The sequence below is a fragment of the Canis lupus genome, chromosome 7 (genome assembly GCF_011100685.1).
Source record: "Canis lupus familiaris isolate Mischka breed German Shepherd chromosome 7, alternate assembly UU_Cfam_GSD_1.0, whole genome shotgun sequence".
Taxonomy (NCBI): domain Eukaryota; kingdom Metazoa; phylum Chordata; class Mammalia; order Carnivora; family Canidae; genus Canis; species Canis lupus.
This window is the reverse complement of record NC_049228.1, coordinates 39,960,520-39,985,529: the sequence shown is the minus strand read 5'-3', so window position 1 is coordinate 39,985,529 and position 25,010 is coordinate 39,960,520. Positions and strand designations below refer to the sequence as shown.

Genomic DNA, 25,010 nt, shown 5'->3' with positions numbered 1-25,010 from the left:
AATCGATCCAGGGACTCCAGGATCACACCCTGGGCCAAAGGCAAGCGCTAAACCGCTGAGCCACCCAGGGATCCCGAGTTGTAGGAATTCTTTATGCATTCTTGTCAACCCTGTATCAGATATATGACTTCAGAGGTTCTCCCCTTTCATCCATAGGTTGCCTTTTTGCTGTCAACTGTTTCCATGGATGCACAGGAGTTTTTAAGTTTGATGTAGCTCCATTCATTTTTGCTTTTGTTGTCTGTGCATTGGGTGTCATATGCAAGAAATCATTGCCAAATCCAACATCATGAAGCTTTCCTGTATGTCTTCTCTTGGGAGTTTTACATTTTCCTTTACTTTTAAGGATGATTTTTCTGGATATAGAATTGGTTTAGAATTTTGCTTTGTTTTGTTTTCTTCTTTCATCACTTTGATTCTGTTATCCCAATGTCTTCTGGTCTCCAGGGTTTCTGGTAAGAAATCAGCTTTAACCTTATTGAGATTCTGACTTTATTCTTTTTTTTTTTAATTTTTATTTATTTATGATAGTCACACACAGAGAGAGAGAGAGAGGCAGAGACACAGGCAGAGGGAGAAGCAGGCTCCATGCACCGGGAGCCTGACGTGGGATTCGATCCCGGGTCTCCAGGATCGTGCCCTGGGCCAAAGGCAGGTGCTAAACCGCTGCACCACCCAGGGATCCCTGACTTTATTCTTATTGAGATGCATGACTAGTCACTTCTCTCTTGCTGCTTTCAGAATTCCATCTTTGACTTTAAACAGTTTGATTACATTATGTTTTGGTGTGGGCTTCTTTGAGTTTATCCTACATAAGACTTATTGATCTTGTTGGATGTGTAGATTCATGTACATACTGGCCATTATTTTTTAAAATATTCTTTCTGTTCCTTTCTCTCTCCCCTTTTCTGGCACTCTCATTATACATATGTTGGTACTTTGATAGTGTCCTGAAGGTTTCATAGGGTCTGGTCATATCATTGTTCTTTATTTTTTCTTTCTTCCTCTTAAACTGTGTAATTTCAATTAACCTATCTTCAAGTTTACTGATTATTTTTCAGCCTGCTCAAATCTCCTTTTGACACCCTGTAGTGAATTTTTCATTCTAACTCCTTAAATCCTCTTTGGTTTCTTCTGTTAAAATCAGTGTGAGTCCTTCAACTTTGGTGTGTTTTTTTCAAAATTGTCTTGGCTATTATAAGTCCTTTGCCTTTCCATATAAATTTCAGAATAAGCTTTATATTAATATTAAAGAAATCCTACTATGATTTTGATTGGTATTGTATTGACCCTGTAGATCAGTTTTGGAAGAATTGACATTTTAACGACTTTGAGTCTTCTAATCTGTGAACCTGGTATATCTATTTAGGTCTTCTTTGATTTATTTCATCAATGTTTTAATCACATACAGGTCCTGGGGATATTTTATTACATTTATCCCTAAATATTTCATGCTTTTTTGATGTTGTTGTAGGTAGTACTGTTTTAAAATTTTGATTTCTGTTAGTTGGTAATATAAAAATTTAATTGATTTTTGTGTATTGACTTTGTGTTCTCCAACCTTGTTAAAAAGACAATCTACATAGACAGAATTGATTTTCTCCTTTCTGGTCCATATGTATTTGTTTCTTCCCTTATTGTACTAACAAGACAGTGGAGAACAGAAAGGATGTACAACTAAGAACAGGTAGATTAAGTGAGTGTCTTCAGACACTTCCATTACCCCATTTATCTTGCTCAGAAACCTGGCAAGGTTGGCTTATATTCTTCCAGGCAAAAGCTTGGACTCCTTTATTTTTTTAAATTTTATTTATTTATTTGAGAGAGAGAGAGAGAGAGGGAAAGCATAAGTAGGGGAAGTGGCAGGCAGAGGGAGAAGCAGGCTCCCCACTGAGCAGGGAGCCCTATGTGGGACTTGATGCCAGGATTCTGGGATCATGACCTGAACCAAAGGCAGACACTTAACCAACTGAGCCACTCATGCTTGGATTCTTTTCTGGACTAACTAAAGGACCCTAGGGAACAGATTACATTTGAGGAGGCAAGGGTAACCACTGACCAACTAGGTTACCATTGATCAATACGCAGTGAAACCTACTAATCAACCGACCTGCCAATCCACACTGTACTCCCAACCACCCTTTTTTTTTTCATTTTTAAATTTAACATATGAACAGACTGTCCAGGATTAAAGTTAACCTCCAACATGAAATATAGACCAAAACAAAATAATGTGAAAAGAGAAATTAGAGGAAATAGAGACAATGCACAGAGCAAAATATGTCAAGTATACTAAAATTTATATCCTCATGCAAATAAGAAGATATCGTATCAGTGAAACAGGAAGAAGATACTATAAACAAGAAGAGAAGGAGAGAGGATTCCCTTATAAAATAGAGAGATGACAGTAAATAAACTTCATCAGAAGGTTTGTCCGGTAAAGTTGAGGAATTCCCATAGAAAAACAACAACAACAACAACAACAAAATACACAGGGATGGAAATAGGAGAGGAAATATCCTGGCTCTAGGAGGTCCCAATGTATGACTAACAGATGTTTTATGAAGCAAGAAGGTACAAAACAGAAGTGAAAAAAATAATCAAGTGACTCTTGAAAACTTATCAAAACTGGCAGATATGTGTTTTCCTAATCAACCAGTGAAGCACAGGGAAGAGGACATGTTATCATGACATTACAGAATGTCAGGGAAAAGGAAGAACAGACAAAGTATATACACAGGGTCAGAATTTTATTTTATTTATTTATTTTTTTTAGGATGAGGAATTCTAGAATGGCACACAATTTTCAACTTGTGCACTAATACAAGAGAGAAAAGGGAGCAATGCTTTAAAATTATTCTGGGAAATAGTTTCCAACCTATAATTCTATACTAATTCAAACTATCACTCAAGATAGGAATAAAACAAAGCTAATCTCAGACATGCCAGGTCTCAAAAAATTTATATCCATGTATCTTTTACCTGGAATCTGCCTAAGGAAGTCACCCAGGAAGTGAGGAAACCATTCAATTTGAGAAGGGTGTGTATTCTCCTGTTGGATGGAATCTTCCATAGACGTGAATTATATCCAGCTGATTGATGGTTTTGTTGAGTTCAGTTACATCTTTACAGATTTTCTGAGCGGCGTATCTGTCCATTTCTGTCAGAGTTGTTGAGGTCTCCAACCGTAATAATGGATTCATTTATTTCTCCTTATAGTTCTGTCATTTTCTGCCTTACACATTTTGACACTCTGCTGTTAGGTGTAAATGTAATTGAGGATTATTGTGTCTTCTTGGAGAATTGGCTTTTTATCATTATGCAGTGCTCCTCTTGCCCCTGATAATCTCTCTTGCTTTGAAGTTTGCTTTGCCTGAAATTAATATAACTTCTCCCACTTTCTTTTGATTAGCATTAGTGTGATATATCTTTCTCATCCCTTTACTTTTTTTTTCTCCAGCATTATTGAGATATAATTGGGTGTTTAAGGTGTACAAAGTGATGATTCGAGGTGCATATATATTGAAAAATGTTCACCACCATCAGATTAGTTAGTACATCCTTTGCCTCACATAATTGCCATTTTGTTGTTGTTGTCATGGTGAGAACATTAAAGCTTTACTCTCACAGCAACCATCCCTTTACATTTAATTTATATGTGTCTTTATGTTTAAAGTGAGTTTCTTGGGGTACCTGAATGGCTCAGTCGGCTTAGCGTCTGCCTTCGGCTCAGGTCATGATCCCAGGGTCCTGAGATAGAGTCCTGAATCACGCTCCCTGCTCAGCGGGAGTTCTGCTTCTCCTTCTCCCTCTGCCCCCAACTTGTGTTTTCTTTCTCTCAAATAAATGAATAAAAATAAAAAAAATAAAGTGAGCTTCTTCTAGACAATATATAGTCAGGTCTTGTTTTCTGATCTACTATGATAATCCCTGTCTTATAATTTAGACCATTGATGTTTAAAGTGATAATTGATATAGTTGGATTCATATCTATTATATTTGTTACTGGTTTCTATTCGTTGCCTTGGTATTCGTTCCTATTTTTGTCTTCTACTCTTTTTCTGCCATTTGTGATTTTATTTTATTTTTAAAATAAGCTTTACTTTAAAGGAAACTTAAAGATTTAGTTAAATTTTTTAGAGCATATGAGTTTGGGGAGGGGCAGAGGGAGAAGATATAGAATCTTTAGCACACTCTGTGCTGAGCGCAGCCAGGACCCTGAGATGGTGACCTGAGCTGAACCAAGAGTCGGATGTTTAGCGGACTAAGCCACCCCGGTGCCCCACTGCCATTTAGGAATTTAATTGAGCATTTAATATGATTTCTTTTTCTCTTCTTTCTCAACATATCAATTACACTTCTTTTACTTTCTTTTGTAGTTTCCCTAGATTTTGCAGTATATGTTTATGCTTACTCCAGGTCTGCTTTCAAGTAACACTGTCCCACTCTGGCATTTTCAAATGGCCACTTTTTGCCTTCCCCTGTTGGAAGACGGTTTTTCTTTGATCATCAGTAGGAAGATGTGGGAGAGCTTCAGGAGTTCAGATGCACTTAGTGTGGTCCCTGGAGTGTTTTTGTTTTTATGCTTTGGGTTTTTTTTATAGAGGGAGGGGGAGGGGCAGAGTGAGAATCCCAAGCAGGCTCCACGCCCAGCGCAGAGCACCACATGGGCAGGGTGGAGGTGCTCCATCTCACAACCCTGAGATCATGGCCCAAGCCAAAATCAAGAGTCACTTAACCGAGTGAGCCTCCCAGATGCCCCAGCCCTCTGGAGTTTTATATTCAGGCTTGTCTCTATGGAGCCTCCAACCTTTCGTCAATCAATGATCAGGTTTTCCTGCCCCAGTACTGGTTCACAGAGATTTCTGCCCTGGCAAGTTGTGATTATAATGGTCTGTCTGTCTCCCCTATTTGGAGCAGTGACCTCACTTCTCTGACAGATCTAAAAATTGTTGATTTTTCAGTTTGTTTGGCTTTTTATTTGTTGTTAGGACCCAGTGATCCCTGAGACCTGTGTGACCTTGCCCTGCCACCTCTGATGTTCTCCCAGACGTGGAGTCTGACGCCAGAGCCCATGAGCCAAACTGTGGGCTGAAATGAGTTTATCTCGTTGTTGGGATGATCACTCCCTGGGATGAAGGCAGATGCTCAACCACTGAGTCCCCCAGGCATCCCCAAAGGCTATCTTAATTAGAACTGGTAATTCTAACCCTTGATGATGGTACCAACTTTTAAATTTACTCAGAATAAAGCAACAGATAAAGACTATGGGATAGCCAGTGTTTTCTGCTCCAACTTAAGAGAAATGGGGCATGAGGTGTATGTTTTTAAGAAAATCTGGAATAAATTTAATGAAACTTCTCCTTACAGTCAGTATAGATCATTCACTTGGCAAACATTTATGGAACACCAGCTATTTACAGGATAAAAAGTACTGAGGGTACAAAACTAATAAAATCTGTTATTTTTATTGCAATGTAAGGCATGGCTGGCTGGGCATGTCAAGCAGCCGATGTGTGAGGGCTCTGGTAGAGGTGTGGACAAGGTGCAGTAGGATAATAATAGCTGGTTCATAAAAAATCTGTTACCAGCCTGTCTAGCTTTAACTTATGAATCCTTAAGGATCCTACGAACTTATGCTGTGTCAGGCAAATCCTGTTGGTTTTCCTTCATGCTGATTCCCCTATTCATCCATTTTTCTCCTAAGTGGTCTCCTTGCAACCTTGTGCCTCTTCCATACATTTAGTGCACCAAACAGAAGGATATTTTTAAAATGTAAATCAGAACAAGGTACTTTAAAAAAAGATTTATTTATTTATTTATTTAAGAGAGAGAGGCAGGGCAAGGGCATACACAAGCAGAGGAAAAGGGAGAAGCAGACCCCCTCACTGAGCACAGAGCCTGACTTGGTGCTCAATCCCAGGACCCTGAGATCATGACCTGAGCCAAAGGCAGGTGCTTAACTGAGCCATCACGGTGCCTCTAGACCAAGATACTCTTAAAACTGTCCAGTGGTTTATCAGCACATTAGAATAGAAGTTAAACTTCTTGCCAGGGGCAGCCCAGGTGGCTCAGCGGTTTAGCGCTGCCTTCAGCCCAGGGCGTGATCCTGGAGACCGGGGATCGAGTCCCACGTCAGGGTCAGGCTCCCTGTATGGAGCCTGCTTCTCCCTCTGCCTGTGTCTCTGCCTCTCTCTCTCTCTGTGACTCTCATGAACGAATAAATAAAATCTTTAAAATAAAATAAAATAAACTTGCCAGGGATCCCGAGACCTGTGTGACCTTGCCCTGCCACCTCTGATGTTCTCTCAAAACTCACACACTCTTATTCATTGTAGTACAGCGCACTGCCTTTTCGCCTGTTCTTAAAGACAAGTTTTTATGAGCAATCGGGCCTTTGCAATCACTCTGCCTGCAAATCTTCAGCTAGCTATCGTTCAGATTTCAAATTAAAAGCAGTTCCTCAGTCTGGCTTTTTCTGATGGTTCAGTCTAAGACTGTTTTCCTTCCTCTGTCTCCCCTACTGTAGTGGGAGCTACAGGAAGGCGAGGACTTTCCCCCTCTTGTTCATCAGGGATCCCTACGGCCCAGTAACTGCATACACTAGCTGCTCAGGAAATACTGGTTGAATGAATGTATGCCTTTTGGTATAATTTGCCTTTATATTTTTTTAAATTTTTATTTATTTATGATAGTCACAGAGAGAGAGAGAGAGAGAGAGAGAGAGAGAGAGGCAGAGACACAAGCAGAGGGAGAAGCAGGCTCCACGCACCGGGAGCCTGACGTGGGATTCGATCCCGGGTCTCCAGGATCGCGCCCTGGGCCAAAGGCAGGTGCCAAACCGCTACGCCACCCAGGGATCCCATAATTTGCCTTTAAAGAAACCTTTCCCCTCTATCTGGTCTCCACTTACTGCTTAGTTTGCGTGGCACATTTCTTTAAGATTTTTATTTACTTATTCATGAGACACACAGAGAGAGAGGCAGAGACAGAAGCAGGCTCCATGCAGGGAGCCCGATGCGGGACTCGATCCTGGGACCGCGGGGTCACGCCCTGAGCCCAAGGCAGATGCTCAACCGCTGAGCCACCTGCCTCGCACCTTCCTGCATCGCGCATCGCGCATCGCGGGCGGGCGTAGGGCAGGTCCCGGCAGGTACTGGGGGTGGAGTCAATACGTACTTGCTGAGTGAGAATCCTAAAACCTAGAGTGCAGAGAATCGTTGCTGTAACACAAGCAAGGGACCGTGAAAGCCCCGGAGAAACCGAGATCAGGAAAGGGCAGGTGTCCGCCGGCAAGCCAAGGGTCGTTGCGGGTGGACCCGGGCTTTGGCAGGACAGCCTCTTGGCGTGGCCCGGGGGTGGGGGGGACCTAGTGGGCCTCACGCGGAAACTAAAAGAGACACTGCCCATGATAACAAGTTGTACTGGGTACCCAGCAGATTACCAGGTCCAGCCAATGCTCGCTGATTCTCGTCACAATTTCCGGGACGCATCAGATTGACCGTAGGCTCCCGTACTTCCTCAGCGCCGGGGGTCGTGCTCACGAACTACACTTCCCAGCATGCGTCGGAACGACGGCGGCCGGGGGTTCGGGGGCCGACTACATTTCCCGGCATGCCGTGTGTCGGCGCCCGTGCGACGCGCTCCAGCGGCCGGGCGAGGGCCTATCAGGGGCGGGCGGCGCGGCGGGCGCGGCGGGCGCCGGGGCTGGTTTGACGGAAGGAGCGGCGGCGGAGGATGGAGGCGGTGGTGTTCGTCTTCTCTCTCCTCGACTGTTGCGCGCTCATCTTCCTCTCGGTGTACTTCGTATCCTTGCCTGAGGCGGGCGGAGGCCGGCCGGGCCCGGCGCCCGGGGAATGGGGCTGAGGCGGGGCCGGGCAGGTGCGCGGGGGCACGGGCGGCCCGGCCGGGAGTGGGGCGGCGAGCCGGGCGGGAGGACGGCCTCGCAGGGGGGGGGCCGGGCCTGGGAGGCCGCCGCCGCCGCCGCGCACCGGCCCGGCCCTGAGCGGCAGAGCGGCGGGCCTCCCTGGCGGGCCGCGGGGACCTCTGCGTCCGGGCGCCCGGTGAGCGGCCGCCACGGGCCGCCTGTGGTCGCTGGGGGCGACAGTCGCCGCCGCCCTTGTCGGAGCGCCGCGGGACCTCGGGAGGCCTTGGCGGCCGGGCCCAGCCTGGGACGCGGGCGAAGTGCGGGGCGGGCGGGCGGGGCAGCCCCGTGCTGGGGGGCGGGGCATGCAGGGGGCCTGCGGGGGGAGCGGCCCTGTGCTGGGGGGTGGGGCGTGCAGGGGGGCCTGCTGGGGGGGCGGGGCATGCAGGGGGGCGTGCGGGGGGAGCGGCCCTGTGCTGGGGGGTGGGGCGTGCAGGGGGGCCTGCTGAGGGGGCGGGGCATGCAGGGGGGCCTGCGGGGGAGCGGCCCTGTGCTGGGGGGTGGGGCGTGCAGGGGGGCCTGCTGGGGGGGCGGGGCATGCAGGGGGGCCTGCCGGGGGAGCGGCCCTGTGCTGGGGGGTGGGGCGTGCAGGGGGGCCTGCTGGGGGGGCGGGGCATGCAGGGGGGCCTGCCGGGGGAGCGGCCCTGTGCTGGGGGGTGGGGCGTGCAGGGGGGCCTGCTGGGGGGGCGGGGCATGCAGGGGGGCCTGCGGGGGAGCGGCCCTGTGCTGGGGGGGGGGGCGTGCAGGGGGGCCTGCTGGGGGGGCGGGGCATGCAGGGGGGCCTGCCGGGGGAGCGGCCCTGTGCTGGGGGGTGGGGCGTGCAGGGGGGCCTGCTGGGGGGGCGGGGCATGCAGGGGGGCCTGCGGGGGAGCGGCCCTGTGCTGGGGGGTGGGGCGTGCAGGGGGGCCTGCTGAGGGGGCGGGGCATGCAGGGGGGCCTGCGGGGGAGCGGCCCTGTGCTGGGGGGTGGGGCGTGCAGGGGGGCCTGCTGGGGGGGCGGGGCATGCAGGGGGGGCCTGCGGGGGGAGCAGCCCTGTGCTGGGGGTCCGTGTGGGTGGGGGCGGATCAGCTCTGTGCTGGGGGGGCACCTGAGAGGGTCCGTGCAAGGGGGGGCGGGGTCCTCTGGGGAGGGAGCAGCCCTGTTCTAGGGGAGCTGTGCAGGGGTCCACGCGGGGGTGGGTCAGGGCCAAGCAACCCTGTGGGGGGTGGGAGGCTGCGGGGGGTGGGGGGGGGGGGGGGGGGGGGAGCAGCCCGGTGCTGGGAGGCTGTGCAGAAGGGACGGCGGGGTCGTTTTCGCGTGTGTCTGTTCCGAAGCAGCGCCCGCGTGGGAAACTTGTCCCGGTGCTGGTCCCCAGACTGGTGTCCAGGACGGTGCGTGATGGTTGGACCCGCACTCTGCTCTCATCCAGTCTTAGTCGCCATGCACCATCCAGTTGAAGTCATTAAAATGTTAGAACACCTGCGAGCTGTATCGTTTTTTCTTTGGAATTCATGTGCAACATGTGCTTTGTGATCGAAGTCAACGTTTTGTTGGCCAGCGTGCCCCGGCATAGGGTAGTTGTAGCCTGTGCAGCCAGCATGACCTTGTAGTGTGGAGTTTGCAGTCAGGACGCCTTACTTTTTCACGTTTACTGTCCACAGTACTGTGCACGGATCTCAGCCTCAGTTCTTGTCTTTATAATGGGACATGTTTCCTTCTCAGCTCTGGGTGTGCACAGCCAGAGCGTGGGTTCAGCACCCAGCACCCTGCCTGCCTCTCCTGCCCCAGTTCAGCTGCACTTGTCCCCTGCACTCATGAGTTATAGTGGGGAGAACCTTGAGTTGATTATGTTTTGTGTTTTAAGATTTTATTATATACTCCAAGCTCGGCTGGAATTCACAACGGCTGGATGAAGACTCATGTGCTGTGCCTGCAGAGCCAGTCAGTCGAGGGAGGACTTTGGGTTTTATTAGGTTTGGAACTGACTGAACTAGCAGAATCATGGGCCTAAGTTTTGACGACATGTGTCCTTCCCATGACTGGCACTGTAAGGAACTGGGATTTACAGAGAAATGAAAGATTTCTGTATTTGCACTTTGGAAAACTAGGCTTGATCATTTGAAATAGCCATGGACTTTACCAGTTTATTATGTACATAGGAAAACATTAGGTGGAATATTTGACTTAAACATTCAGGTATGTTTAGGGTGTGTTTTGATGAAATTAGCATGTTGTATTACAGTATTTTTGGATAGTTGTACTAGCTTAGTATAGAGGGAAGAGGTAGAAAGTGGTCAGGGTAGAGGTTCTGTAGGGTTAGAGGTTTTCGTGGACTTTGTACCACGAAGAATATGCACAGAAGGAAAGGGTGGATATTCAAAATCAGGCAGGAGCAAAAGTGAAGAGTTTATGGCATTTCTGGACTATCTGGAGGACATGCTTGATTTTGGTGGTAGAAGGTCTGGTGGGGAAGGCTGGATCAGCCAGTTTTGAAGGGCTTCTGAGTTCTAAGGCAGGGAGGGCTTTCACTTTTATCCTCTAGGCTATAGGGAACTGTTGAACATTTTTGACACAGATGGTGTTTTAGGGAGCTGAAACTGCAGAGTAGGTTGGAAATGCGAAGACTGGAAGGCAGACCGTTGGGGAATGGGCCCATGTGGGTTTGCAACACTGCTTGACTGTGAGCAAGTGAAAGGAGGGACTAACTGGAGAATGAGGAGGAAGGGATTGCCCCAACCTGCTGATGACTGGTTGTGGGCTATGAAACAGAAGACAAATAATTTGAGCCATGTTTTGAGCCTGGGCAAATGGTGGTTGTGTCATCGACAAGAGAGAAAACACATTTGGCAGTGAAACAATTTGTGAAGAAAGTGATGAGTTTGACTTGTGTTGAAGTGTTAGGGGTAATGTCCATATGGAAATGTTTAGAATTTAGGTGAGAACATTTATTTTTACTTGTTTCAGTGGACATTTTCAAGTATAAAATCAGAGAGTATAATGTAAAAAACCCTGTGTTTCTTTTGCTCACGAATGCACTATACCAGCATTTTGCTTTGTCCTTTCCTGGGGCAGAAGGGGGGGGGGGTGATGGTGGAGCATTTTATGCAAATCTCGGGCGTTGTATCATAGTATCATTCGGTTGAGGACTTTTCCTTCTGTTTCTGTCTGCTCTCATGTTTTTATGAGTTTACATTTGATACTGAATACCGTTTTTTGCTTAATTCTAATATAAAGTATGTTTAATGTGGAAGGTTTCGGAAATAGAGAAAAATAATAGGAAGACAGATCATTTGTAAGGAGACATAACCAGTGCTAACATAGTACCATACTATATTGACAATTTTGTATCTTTTCTTTTTTCACACCTGGAATCTTCAAAGACATTTTATGGATCTATCATAAATTAACACTATTTTCCTACTTTGGTAATTCAGGTTTTCATATTTAAATTGTCTTCAGGGGTCTCATTTTCCACACTGTTTGACTTTTAAGGAACTCCAGTTGAATGTTCTCATATGGGTCACTTTAGAATTGAGCATAATAAGATTATTTTGGGAAAATATTTTGGTGAAGGAATATAATGAGAATATTTAGTTGTCTAATGAGTGAACTTTACAGAAATAACAAATTTTTTCAAGTCAAATCTAATTCTGCGTTGCAGTTGGGTTTCTTTCTAAACTTAAAAACGGTTGTTTTAAAAGAAATCTTATAATTCCTTATCTTGATCCTCAGATAATTACATTGTCTGATTTAGAATGTGATTACATTAATGCTAGATCATGTTGCTCAAAATTAAACAAGGTAAGACATTTCTTATTTTCTGGCACTGAAGGTGGTTCTCCATTTTCTGCGTTACAGATTATTCTAGATAAACCAGCACATGTATATTTTATTTTATTATTTTTTTATTTTTATTTTATTTTTTTTTTTATATTTGATTTTAAAGTACATATTGCTTCTCATTTTTTGGAATGTCTGTAGAGCTACTGTGTTTTTGCAGTACTTTAGATCCTGTAGAAGAACTTGCTGGAAATTTTGTTTCTTTACTGTGTTTCTTTCTTGAACCTGTGCCCATCAGAACTTTATGAGGGAAAGGCTCGTTATCATTATGAGGGTAATTGTATTTACCATCCTCCTGCCCATGACCAAAAAGCTTAGTCTGGTTTTTGTTGCATAAAAGATGATGTTTTTTTTCGTGGGTTGCTGAGAAGTGGAATTAATGAGTTGATCTGTTTCAAGGTCATTTTACCTTTGGTATATAGTCAGATCTTTATGTTGGCAAGAATATTCTGAGTTGCAGGGTTTGTCTAGAAATAGGGAACAAGGGAACACAGTCCTGATTCACTTTATGGGCTGCGTAGACAGAAGAGCTTTCTGGATAAAAGTTCATATAACAATTTAGTAAATACTGAGAAGTGCTTTGGGCTTGACCTAAAAATTATTCCCATGTGTCTTTTCACCTCTTCATCTACTTAGGTCTCTCTGGCCCAAGAGGGAAAAAACCACACATGGAAAATTAAAATTTCTAGTAAACAATACTCCTCCTCCTCTTGTTTTCTTTATTTTGAATTTTCTAGGATGTGGTTTAATACAATGATAGCTCTAAATAAAAGATTTTGTAGTTATCTGCCATACTTTAAGACTTTTTAAGACACTGAGATGTAATCTATATTGTATTGGTTTCAGGCCTCCTCATCTTCCAAAGAATGGTTATATATATTTACCAAATGGGTTGTATTTCTGTTTATATTTCTTGCTTACTTAATATTTTAGGGGGCATTTAAGTGGCTTTTCTTTTATAAAAAATAGAAATTGAAATAGAAGATTACCTAGATTCTTTTGAGAAAGTTACTCCTTCAGTTTGAACTTAAATCTTTTTTTAATGTTAATTTTTACTTTTGTGAAGGTAATACTTGAACACAACTACAGTCAAAGGTTCTACAAAGCTTACACTGAAAACCAGATCCCTTCCTGATTGCTCTGATTCTGACCTGTCATACTTTTTGGGGTCAGCTGACTTCCACACTTGAGCCATTAATTTTTTTTTCTGATGTTTATATCCATATATTCTTTTATATGCCCATACTGCTGTTTCTTGTTTTATCAGTTTTAAATGTCATCTATTGATTTATGAGTCACTATGACAAGATTTCGTTCTTAGATACCCCCTTCCCTAAACGTTTTCTTTTTTGAGTTAAATTGATATTCAGTGTTTATATTGTTACAATATACTGTTAATGATAATATACTAAATATTTTTTATTACTGAGTCTCATAGTAGACAGTGATCATATTTTTCTTTCTTTCCTGTTTTTCTGGATAGGTTTCTCTTTCCCAGTGTTAATAATTGCTACATTTAAAAAATTTCCTTGGGCAGCCCTGGTGGCGCCGCCTGCAGCCCAGGGCGTGATCCTGGAGACCCCGGATCAAGTCCTACGTCGGGCTCTCTGCATGGTGCCTGCTTCTCCCTCTGCCTGTGCCTGTGTGTCTGCCTCTCTCTTGCTCTCTCTCAATGTGTATCTCTATGAATAAATAAAATCTTAAAATCTTAAAATTTCCTTAGTTTTCACTTACGTGTTATGAAATCTTTTCAAATACATCTTTAAAGCTTTTCAGTGCTATTTTCTCCATGGGAAACATTAAAATAACCTATCAGGTGAGCTCTTTTCCAGGTTACCTTTCTCCTTGAGATCACTCTCATCTTGCTGTGCTCTGGACTCGCCGCTTCCAGGCCGATCCCACAGCCCACATCCTGGGACCCTTGGAAGTCATGTTGTCCTTTCTTCTGGCCTCCTGCTGTCTTGCTGGCGTAGATTCTTGAGATACATTACATGGGGACCAAATTTGGAGGCCTTGCTGTGTTTGGGAATGTCTTGTCCTTACTCTAGAGAGAGAGTTTCTCTGAGTGTAGCAGTTCTGGGTAGCAAAGATTCTCTTTCAGAGTTTGAAAGATATTGGTCAGTGGTCTTCTGACATCCAGTGTTCGCATCAGGCAGGATGATGCTGTTTTGATTTTTTATCCTTTCATGTGCATCCTTCCCCCTGCCCCCATCTTTTTCCCCCTAATCCTCTCCAGAAGTTTTAGAATCTTTTATCCTTGGTGTTTGGGAATTTTGCAGTGGTAAACCTTTGTGTACCTTTGTGGAGGCCCGTTTCATGCACTGTTTCAGCCATCTGCTGGCTCTTTTGGCCTGTGAGTTCCATTCTTTCTTTGATAAAATCAACCCCCCTTTCCCTTTCAACAACTTTCACACTCTGGATAATTCATCTGCTGGATTATCTGCCTGTTCTTTTTTAAAAATTTTTATGCTTTCAATTTTTTCCTTTTTTGTTTCAAAATTTCCTCCATACTTTTTTTTTTTAAAGATTTTATTTATTTATTCATGAGAGACAGAGAGAGGCAGAGAGACAGGCAGAGGGAGAAGCAGGCTCCATGCAGGGAGTCCAACGTGGGACTCGATCCTGGGTCTCTAGGATCACCCCTGGGCTGCAGGCGCTTAACTGCTGAGCCACCCAGGCTTCCCTCCTCCACACCCTCTTCTGATTCCCTAGTGTGCACACCATTTACATCAAGTTTTAGTTTCTAAGAGCTTGTTTTCTTGGCTCAAGTTTGAGTTTCTTAGCTGAGAATCTTGATTACAGTAGTTTTGAAATTTCCGTCTACTCCCTACATGATATCTGTTCCCTCCAAGCTTCTTTCCCTTTGTGTTTTTCCCTTTCATATTGGAGGCTTTCCTCAATTTCTGGTACATGGCTGTCTGTCCATCTGGCCGTCCTTTTTTTTTTTTTTTTTTAAGATTTTATTCATTCATTCATGAGAGACAGAGAGAGAGAGAGGGAGGCAGAGACGCAGAGGGAGAAGCAGGCTCCATGCAGGGAGCCGATGTGGGAATTGATCCTGGGACTCCAGGATTACGCCTTGGGCCAAAGGCAGGCGCCAAACCGCTGAGCCACCCAGGGATCCCCCCTCATCTGGCTGTCCTTAAGGGTAAATCACTGAAATACTTGCTGGAGGCTTCATGCATGGTCCAGGCTGTTGACCGACTGATTGGTAGATAGACTTCACTATAGGGCTGCTGGGGTGCCTGGAAGCCAGTTCTGTAGGCATTCTCTCTTGTGCCATCAAGTTACTCCACAGCAGAATGTTCCAGGCTCCAGCTGGGGGCTACAAGCCTAGTGCTGGTATTCCGAGAGCGAGTTAGGAAAAGAACATATAACTAAAGAGGGAAGAGAATGGAAACATAGGGTTTGGTTGAACATCAGTAAGGCAAGCCTAATAATGTTAAGTATCCCTTTCTAAAACTTTTGCTTCCAGTCTGTGTCAGTGTAAAACAAGGTAAGAAAGTTCGAAAGCTACTGCTCTGTGGGTGGAGGGCACAGACCCTGGTGGCAGTGACCTCCCTGCCGCTTCCAGAGTGCTTGCTCTGCCTGTGGCTCACCCATGCTGTTCCTCTAACTGTACAACAGGGATCATCATCTCCATTTTACAGATGAGAGAATCACGGCTCAGGGTAGGTGACCTTTCCTAAGATTGCTAAACTAATCTGTGGGATAGAGCAGGAATTCCAGTCCAGGTTTGACTCTGCAACTCACGCTTGTCAGCATTATACTCTCTTGGTTAGACTTTTAAAAATCTGTATTACATACTGAAAAGTTCCAGTTGATTGCAAGTTAGGTTTAGCAAATCCCTTCTTTGTTCTAAAAATGTCTCTAAAATCTAAATGTGAGAGCCCCGGGGGCAGTGTGTTTGGGTTTATACCATATTTTTCCACCAGGAAGTAGCTTTATGACCTTGGGCAAATTACTTAACCTCTCTGAGTGTTTCTAGTTTCTGCAAGTGGGGATTGCCAGTTTGTATGTGCATAAGTATTACTATTAACTTCCTTTAAAAGAAAAGTCTAGGGCAGTCCAGGTGGCTCAGGTTTAGCACTGCCTTCAGCCCAGGGTGTGATCCTGGGGACCTGGGATCGAGTCCCACGTCGGGTTCCCTGCATGGGGCCTGCTTCTCCCTCTGCCTGTCTCTCTGCCTCTCTCTGTATCTCTCATGAATAAATAAATAAAATCTTAAAAAAAAAAAAAAGTCTCTACTCAGAGGAAGGTTATTGGTAAAGGGAGGACCTGCTGTAATAGTTCTTGGTCATGAGAACTAGAATATTGGTCAGTTAACAGAGAGAGCACACAGAGGGCAGTGCGTGCTGTAGAGCCAGTAGGCTGGTGTTCTGGTACCCTGGTTCATTACCGTATTTGTTCAACTTTGAGTTGTTAATGTAAGCTGCTAAAGTATTTGTGTGTGTGTGTGTATGTGTGTGTATGAGTGTGTAAATGCGAATGTGAAATGATTTCTCTCAGGATTCTGGAGATTGGAAAATGTTTAAGATTGATATTCTGACTTGCATGCAAGGCAGTGTATATTTGAATATAAACTACACCAAATTAGGGGCACCTGGGTGGTTCAGTGGTGGAGCGTTTGCCTTTGGCTCGGGTTGTAATCCCGGGGTCCTGAGATCGAGTCCCACATTGGGCTCCCTGCAGGAAGCCTGCTTCTTTGTCCCTCTGTCTGTGTTTCTGCTCTGTCTCGTGAATAAATAAATAAAATCTAAAAAAAAAAAAAAAAAAAAAAATTAGAGTAAGAGGCTTTAGTACAGACACTGGACTAGAAAGTAAATGATACCCCACCCCCCACCCCCAGTGTCATTCATACCTTCTTCGTGGATGAATCTGTACCTTTGCTTAGGATAAAACATCATTGAAATTTAAGGGCATTATTTTTAAGCTGTGCCCTGTAGTACTTGTGTGGGGTAAGCAGTTACAGCAGTATATAGATCTGGGTCATCCAAGTCTAAAAATAATCTTGAAACATGAGCTTGTAAATTCTTGGTGTATTCATTGATTTAGCTTCAGATAACCCACAAATCCTGGAAGAACACAATAGGGAGATGTAATACTGTGTTCCCTTCTTATAGTGGGTGATCCCAGAATTGATCGGCCACACCGTCATCACCGTACTCATGCTCGTCTCACTGCACTGGTTCATCTTCCTCCTCAACTTGCCTGCTGCCACCTGGAATATATATCGGTGAGTGTAGTCTGTTCACTGCATCACAGCAGTTTAAAGAAAAATTTTTAAAAATTTAATAGCTTTTTCTTCTGCAATAAAATATGTGCCAGTCATGGAATAAATGACCACAGAGTGCTACACTAAATCAATATACATTTTTGTTTACTTTGGTGTACCAGGCAAGCAGCAGTGTGCTTGGCCCCACTCTTGTGGCAGAAACACAAAGTTACATATGTAAAATTAAGAAATATGGAATGTTTAGTTGTGATATCTAAGAACTTGTGTGTTTTCCTGTAAGAATGATCAAAAGTCCAAGAATATATAATTCTTGTTATTTATATCTGCAGATTTTAATTAGAGTATACTTGGAACGCTCCAGAGAGAATTTCATTTTAAAGTCTGTAGACTGGATAACATCAGAATTAACTGATGTAGTGCCGAGCTTAACTGAAGTAGGGCACTTGCACAATATACATTTTCTTTTGAAGAACTTTGGGATCATCTTGACAAACCTGGGATGATTTTCAGTGTGCTACTCTTCTGCTAAGTTTCCGGTTTTTTAAAATTTTACTTTTATCTAGGTTTTTTTTGGGGGGAGGGGTAAAATCATTCATCAGCTGATCTTTATATATGTGATTTTTAATTTTTAAAAAATATTTTATTTATTCATGCGAGAAACACAGAGAGAGGCAGAGACATAGGCAGAGGGAGAAGCAGGCTCCCCATAGGGACCCCGATGTGCAACTCAATCCCAGGACTCCGGGATCACGACCCGAGCCAAAGGTAGATGCTCAACCACTGAGCCACCTACGTGCCCTGATTTTTAATTTTTTTAAGGTTTATTTATTAATTTTATTTTTTAGTAATTTCTGCATCTAATGTAGGGCTCAAACTCACCACCCAAGATCAGGAGTCACATGCTTTTCCTACTGAGCCAGCCCGGCACCCCATACATGTGATTTTTTAAAAGTGCAGTTAGGATAAGGAGGACAGGAGCACGTGGCTGGCTCAGCGGTTGAGCATCTGCCTTGGGCTCAGGTTGTGATCCCGGGGTCCTAGAATCAAATCTTGCATTAGGCTCCCTGCAGGGACCCTGCTTCTCCCTCTGCCTGTGTCTCTGTCTCACTCTGTCTTTCTCATGAATAAATAAATCTTAAAAAAAAAAAAAAAAGGCTAAGGCAAAAGAATAAAGGAGGGGTAGGGAGAGGCTTGGAGCACGTGTGATGGAATGCCATGAGGATGAGGAAGTGTGAGTGGGTTTGGGGGAATGAATTTATATATAAAGATTGTGAGATGAGAACCTGAGCTAGGGAAGAGATTTGAAATCTCTATACCTTTTTCCCAGAGAGAAAGAATCACTTTTTGTTTTCCTTTTCTTGTTGCTCTCCCATGGTCATCCCTAGACCAACACCCTGACCTGAGCTCAGCTAGCAGCACGGGGCCCTGACCCATCTGTGGTGCCATCTCACATAGACCTTGAGCCCTGCTCGGTATCCCTGTGGTCCAAGTGAGCAGAACATGAGTGTGGGAGTGAGCATGGGAACATCTGAGGCTGGATCTTAGCGATACCCGAGAGCGCACCATCTTCCTTCCACAGGATCCGAGCATGTGCCAGAGGAAGAGTGGGCTTGGCCACGTCTCCCGTGTACATAGTACAGACTGTAGTGGGAGGCTCTGATTTTACTGGAGGGATGACAAAGTCCACAGATCGTTTCCTGTAACCACAGAGATCATGTGGGTTTATTACCCTGATGATGGCAGTGACTGCTGTTCACAAATTTACCTTTTCTTCAAAAAGGTTAAATCAACAGATGGATCCTTTCTTCTCTTCAGACGTCTGTACCTTATGCTCTTGGGGATGCAGACATCTGAAGTGGACTCTTCCTCAGGACAGAGGCAATCACAAGACAAGTTGCTTCCCGAAGAGGCAGGCAAAGGTGCCTGATGAGTGATGAGACCCTGTTTGGGAGGAGAGCCGTGTGGGTGTGCCCCGGGGCCCTCTCCAGAAGTGGGTGTGGGAGCAGAGCCGGCAGGATGGGTGAGGCATGATGGGTGGGGGAGCGGGCTGAGATGCACAGGCATGTGTAAGGACTGGACAGGTGGCAGCCACATAGATGAGGGAGTCGTCAGAGAGTCTGGAACATTCGTCCAAGGAGTTTATGTATAAATATGAGTACCCGGAGCACAAAGTTCACCTGTTGAAAGTATTCTCTTCAGTGTTTTTAGTATATTTATAGGTTTGAGCAACCATTGTCACAGTGTATTTAATTTAGCACAGGGTCTTCACCCCAGAAGAAAGCCCTACACCGGCTGGCAGCCTCCTTGTCCTGCCCTCCCCTCCTCTGGCCTCAGGCACCCAGCAGTCTACTTTGTGTCTCATATGATGACCTGTTCTGTACAGATGCGTCCTATGGAGCGCTCAGTATGGGCTCTGTTGTGACTGGCTTTTTTTACTCAGCATTATGTTTTCAAGGTTCTTCCATGGGTGGCAGGTTGTGGTTTTTCACCCTGTCCACTGTACGGACAGAACACATCTTGTCCGTTTGCAGTTGATGGACATTGGAATTGTCTACTTTTTGGCTATTGGGAATAGTTCTCCTGTGAACACTTGTGTGCATTTTTTTTGCGTGGATGTTACGTTTCCATTTTTCCTGGGGTGGAATTGCTGGGTCATATGTTACCTTTATGTTAACCTTTGAAAGAACCACTTAGGTGTTTGAAAGTACCATTTCCCATTCCTGCCAGCTATGTGCCAGGGTTCCGGTTTCTCCATATCCTCCCCAACACCTGTTGTTGTGTGTCTTTCTTTTTTAGATTTATTTTTGTTTAAGTCATCTCTATGCCCAGCATGGGCCTTCAACTCAGGACGCTGAGATCAAAAGTTGCATGCCCTTCCAGTTGAGCCAGCCAGGTGCTCCTGTGTCTTTTTATTTTTAGCCATCCTGCTGGGTGACATGTTTTACTGTGGTTTTGATTTACATTTCCCTAATGGCTAAGGAAATCGAGGACCTTTTAATGTATCATCATTGGTCTGTATGTTTTTGAGTAGCTAAGTTGATAAAGTCAAGTATCTTTGGAAAGATTTTTCTGAAAGCGTTGTGTAGTACGGATTGGATTGTGGAGAAGAGCCAGGAGGTAGAGAGGCCCGTTAGAGCCGGGGGTGAGCCGGGGGCGCTGCACTGGGTTTGGGATGCAGGAATGCAGAGACCTCCGTGGAAGTGGCACTAGGTGGGGAGGTGGCCTGTGAAGGGTACAGAAGAGATAGACGTCTGGAAGGAGCCCCAGGCAAATGGTGACAGTGCTGTTGGGTTTCCTGGGAGTCACTGGAGGATAAACCTCTTAGCAGAGATGGGGCTGAGATGTTGTCTAGACCCTCCATTCAGCTCTGGATGGGCTGCAGGGCTGGGGGGAGAGTTTGAGATTTGTGGAACTCTGGGGGCACTTCGCTGAAGTCATTGTTGAGAAAGTGTGTATGTGGCAGGAAGAGGTCGAGGGTGGCATGAGGTTGGACACGTCGTTGGACTAGTGGGAGTGGCACTGACTGGAGGTTGCAGTGCAGGTACTTTGTAGTGGAGTACCCTCCCAAGTGATCCGATCTCCTCACTTGTTAAAGGGCATCAATCTGGAAAGGAGACTGTTTTGTGTCACTATTACATGCAGAGTGACATGAAATAAATACGAAAGTCTAAAAGACTCCTCAGCATGTTGAACATAGTGTCAAGATGCTTTTTAAAAAATGGGACCGTCTTCTGAGTGTGTGGGAACGCTGGGTTGGACTGGTGCAGAGTTAGAGCTAGCTGCCGGCTTGCTGTGCCCTTTCTCTTTGGCTCTGATCTGTGGGCCCTGTTCCTCATGTCCCACGGTGGTTGGGCCTCCACCACTATAAAAAGAACATTTCTGGGTTGTTGGAATATTATTACTTAACCTCTGGCACTTGGCCTGTTTTTGTAAGAGTCACATAAAGCTAGATGTTGCACTTTGAGTCTTAACAGTCTCCTAACTGAATTTTGCTTTTACTGTGGTGGCACTTAGGCTAAATCATTCCCATTCTCTTGTCTATAATTGTGCCTATGAGCCGGGATCCATTGACGCACCTGTAGACAAAGGTGTGTTCTCTCTGGATCAATAGGAGCACCACCAATGAGTGTTCCAACCGGACATAGAATGTCTTTCACTGTCTTCTGTGAAATGGGGATAAATATGTTTGATGCTACTCCTTATAAATATGTTGCATTAAGGAGTGCCTGTGGAGCTCAGTAGATTGAGTGTCTGACTCTTGGTTTTTATCTCATGACCTCAGGGTCCTGGGATCGAGCCCTGTGTCAGGCTCCGTGCTCAATGGGGAGTCTGCTTCTCCCTCTCCCCCTGCTTGCTTATGTTCTCTCTCTCAAATAAATGAATGAATAAATCTTTAAAAAAATATGTTACATTAATTATTTTAGAAGTTTCTAGATAAAGAAGTTTCTAAGACCTTGATAAAATTGGTTTGGTTTGGGGACGCCTGGGTGGCTCAGTGGTTGGTCATCTACCTTCGGCTCAGAGTGTGTGTGATCTTGGGGTCCTGGGATCGAATCCTACATTGGGCTCCCTACAGGGGAGCCTGTGTCTCTGCCTCTATATGTGTCTCTCATGAATAAATAAAATCTTTAAAAACAAATTGGTTTGGTTTGGAGTCCTTTGTGTCAGGTGGAAGATGGCTGCAGGTATGACCAGTTTAGTTTTGTACAGATGGGTAAAAGGGTCTTGATGCACAGAATACCCTTCTCTAGAGTATCTCTGTCTTTGTTTCAGGGGGTGGAGAATTACAGCACAAATTAACAAGTGTTGTGTCTTTCAAAGAAAACCATGTGGTGGCCTGTGACATCGTTGTGCTACGCTGTCCATATCTGGTCTGACTTGAAGACTGCTGATTGGTTCACTTTTAAAGGTTGGCTGTTATTGGGTACGTTTGAATATTTATACTGATTATATTCTCCTTTTAACGTGTGCATACCAGGTTCATTATGGTGCCGAGTGGGAACATGGGAGTGTTTGATCCCACAGAGATCCACAACCGGGGGCAGCTGAAGTCACACATGAAGGAAGCCATGATCAAGCTCGGCTTCCACCTGCTGTGTTTCTTCATGTATCTTTATAGGTGAGTTCGTGGCTCTCTTGGTATTGCCCTATATGCGAGGACCACTCTGGGCGGGTGACATGCTCCCGGCTAGTAAGACTTTGCATTGGTGATGCAGAGCTTCGGGGGATCCTGCGGAGTTCTTATGGCTGTGTGCATTTTGTACGTGTCACCGCATCTGCGTGCCGCATGACCTCCAGGAGCTGCTCTGTGGCGTCCTTACTCCCTGGCTCAGGCCGTCCGTGTGCTCCACACCAGGTGCTTTGTCTTCCTTCCCCAGTGTCCAGGCCTCTGCCGGTCATGAGTGGTGCTGGCTGTGCTCCCAGAGAGAGGAGTTACAGAGGGGAGACGCCCATCTTCTTGAGAGAATGTTGGAGTCGATGGCATTGGGTGTTGGGCTGGGTGCCAGCCTAGTGCAGTCTACGCCCTGCCCTTTACTGTGTGACCCAGGGCTAGTTTCTTAAGCACTCTATGCCTCAGTTTCCTCATCTGAAAATGGAATAGTAGTGCCTACCTCATTTGTTGTGATCCAGGCTCAGTGAGATGATGCACCTAAAGCACCTGGGTTTGCGGTGAGCTGTAGTTAACCCGTAAACATGTTTCAGAGGTGTTAGCTACTCTGGTTAATCTGTGCTGTGCAGGGAGGACACTTAGCGTGGTTAAATTTGGATAACCAGTGATGCCGTTAGTGGTTGTAAGGGGGTTTCTAGTCCTCTAATCTTAGCATAGCAAGGCCGACTTCAGGAAAAGGAAATAATCAATTTGCTGTTATTGGCCATGGTGGTTTTCGTAGAGTGACTGCAATACATCACACACTGTCGGGCTGCATAGGTGGCGTCTGGGGCAGCACAGAGTCCTGGCAGGAAAGTTGGGGCCTACATTGGAGACGTCCTGAGGCCTGAGCTGCCCTCCTAGCTATTGTGCGGTCTGTGCGGGGGTGTGACCCTGGGAGACGGGGAGCAAGGGTCCAGGTCTTGGGACAGCACATGCAAGGTCTGGCTAGAGAACTAATGTTTTGTTTTCTGGACATGGCTTCTTTGTTCAGAACTGTAGCCCAGCGTTGGTTTTAGGTCACCCTCCCACCCCCACCCTAGTTATTTGTTTTGTCTTGTGAAGAAAAGTAGGACCTGGAGAGGCCCCAATTAGAAATACTTTTTAAAAAAACGTGTCAGCGATTGTCTTTTATTGACATGAGTGTTCCTTGCTGAGCCTCAGAGGCACAAACCCGGATAGAGCAGACTTTGTAGGAACATTGCTAAGGAGATGCTGGTAACGCTTGTTTCTTCCCTCCCAGCATGATTTTAGCCTTGATAAACGACTGAAGCTGAGGAGCCGCGGTCCGAGTCCGCCAGCACCATGAAGTGCAGCCCAGGAGCCAGAGGCGCCGGAGATCATCCTTAGAACCGTGACCATAGCAGTATATTTTTTCCTCTTTGAACAAAAAGAAAAATATTTTTGCTGTATTTTTACCATATAAAGTATTTAAAAAAACACAAATTGAGTTTTTGTAGATTTCTGGTTCTCAACTTCAGCCCGAACCCTGACACGTGTTTCTAATCATCTGTGTGTTGAAGATCGTTATCCATACATAGCAACAGGACTGCCTCGCCGGCCTTGCATGCCAGAGAAACAAAGGACACACATCAAAGGGAAAGCCCACTAGATGCAGGAACGCGCTGCGAGTGTACTGAGAAGGCAGAGCGTAGGGCTGCGCTGTTAATCTGGGCAGAGGAAGAGACAGATTAGCCCTTGTGGCAGCTTCGTGTATTTAATTCGGTGTAAAGATTTATGGGACTGTCAGCTAAAAGTCTTTTCATAAGAATGTTAATAGAAAATGACATTTCAAAAAGTATATATTTCTTTGCAGATTCTGTGAAATCCTATAAGCCATTTTCCCAGGTACAATGTAATTCCTGCTTCTAGAAAGGAAAATAAATTAAAAAAGCACAATTTTATCAAGAATTTTCATTTAAAGGCACTGCCTCCAAAATCACCCTCAAACCCATTCAACCCGCTGGCTCTTGCCGGGTCTTGATCCCATGTTCTGTGCAACCCGTTGCACTCGGTCTCTTAGTTACATTTTTCAGTGGGTTTGGAGAGGTGATTTGATAGAGAAGATGCTCATGAGATTAGAGCAGGAATAGCCAGTCACCGAGTGACCATGGAGCCTGCCACTGCCCTGCTTCTGTCCCGCCGTCTGATGTCCACTCTGACTAGGGAGACGTGGGCCAGGCCGTCCAGGCCGTGGTGCTCCGCAGCCAACTCCGTTCCCTGGGGCTGGGTCTGCTCGGGCGGTTGGCGGGAGCATCAGCCTCTTGGTCTGTGTTTGTGGGCTGAATGGCTGATCCTTTTCACTCCTACTTGGGGCTGTGCTTGCGCCGACTGAAGCCTTGGCGTCTAGGCAGGATATGGCTGTGTGACGTTGGGGCAGAAGTGGGCAGCTGAACAATGTATGGTCACCAAGAGACCAGATGCCGCGTGCCCTTTTGGTCGGGGACCCGGTCCGGCCTGGGCAGAAGCCTGGAGGCTGCTAAGCCTGACTCCCTAGACAGACGGGCCCCGATTGGAGCGTGGCGGCTGCATATGGCAGGACAGGACGGTCAGGGACAGGGACTGCTGCCTTCGGACCCTGGGGCCCCCTTGTATCGCTGATGTCTCGGGGCTGAGAAACTGTAACGTAGGATGACCAGGGGACAGCTTTCTGCCTGTAAGAGAAAAGCCCCAAACCAAACCGATCTATTGCCCGGCTTTGTTCTCATCTATGGTTTTCGCCATGTCCTGCTCAAGCTTTTATAGCTCCAGGCTTTAAAGGACTTCAGTCCTTGGAGCTGAGCGCCAGGTCCCCTCAAGCAGCTCCGAGGTGGTAGAGGGTGTGCTCTTCCCTGGGGACTCTGCCCCGGGGGGTAAGTGGAAAGTGGGTGGGTGGTGAGCCT

The 25,010-nt window shown here is 45.8% G+C and overlaps 1 protein-coding gene across 3 annotated transcripts; it reads left to right on the top strand.

Annotated features, from left to right (window-relative positions):
* The first annotated feature begins 7,647 nt into the window (after window positions 1-7,647).
* CNIH4 (cornichon family AMPA receptor auxiliary protein 4) lies at window positions 7,648-23,574 on the top strand. Of its 3 annotated transcripts, XM_038542875.1 has the most exons (5): window positions 7,649-7,806; window positions 11,636-11,704; window positions 16,867-16,979; window positions 21,958-22,098; window positions 23,372-23,574. In XM_038542875.1, the coding sequence occupies exons 1-5, from the start codon at window positions 7,738-7,740 to the stop codon at window positions 23,397-23,399; spliced, it is 420 nt and encodes a 139-aa protein (XP_038398803.1). In that variant the 5' UTR covers window positions 7,649-7,737; the 3' UTR covers window positions 23,400-23,574. The 3 variants fall into 3 exon arrangements, with proteins under 3 accessions (XP_038398805.1, XP_038398803.1, XP_038398804.1); XM_038542877.1 differs by lacking the exon at window positions 23,372-23,574 and having other exon boundaries at window positions 7,648-7,806; window positions 22,005-22,098; XM_038542876.1 differs by lacking the exon at window positions 11,636-11,704 and having other exon boundaries at window positions 7,742-7,881.
* Window positions 23,575-25,010: the final 1,436 nt, after the last annotated feature.

Excerpts from the sequence above, each read along its gene's own strand:
- CNIH4 (XM_038542875.1), top strand. The coding sequence starts at position 7,738 with ATGGAGGCGGTGGTGTTCGTCTTCTCTCTCCTCGACTGTTGCGCGCTC. Across the intron at positions 11,705-16,866 it reads GTTGCTCAAAATTAAACAAG|TGGGTGATCCCAGAATTGAT; the intron begins GTAAGACATTTC and ends CCCTTCTTATAG. Across the intron at positions 16,980-21,957 it reads GCCACCTGGAATATATATCG|GTTCATTATGGTGCCGAGTG; the intron begins GTGAGTGTAGTC and ends TGTGCATACCAG.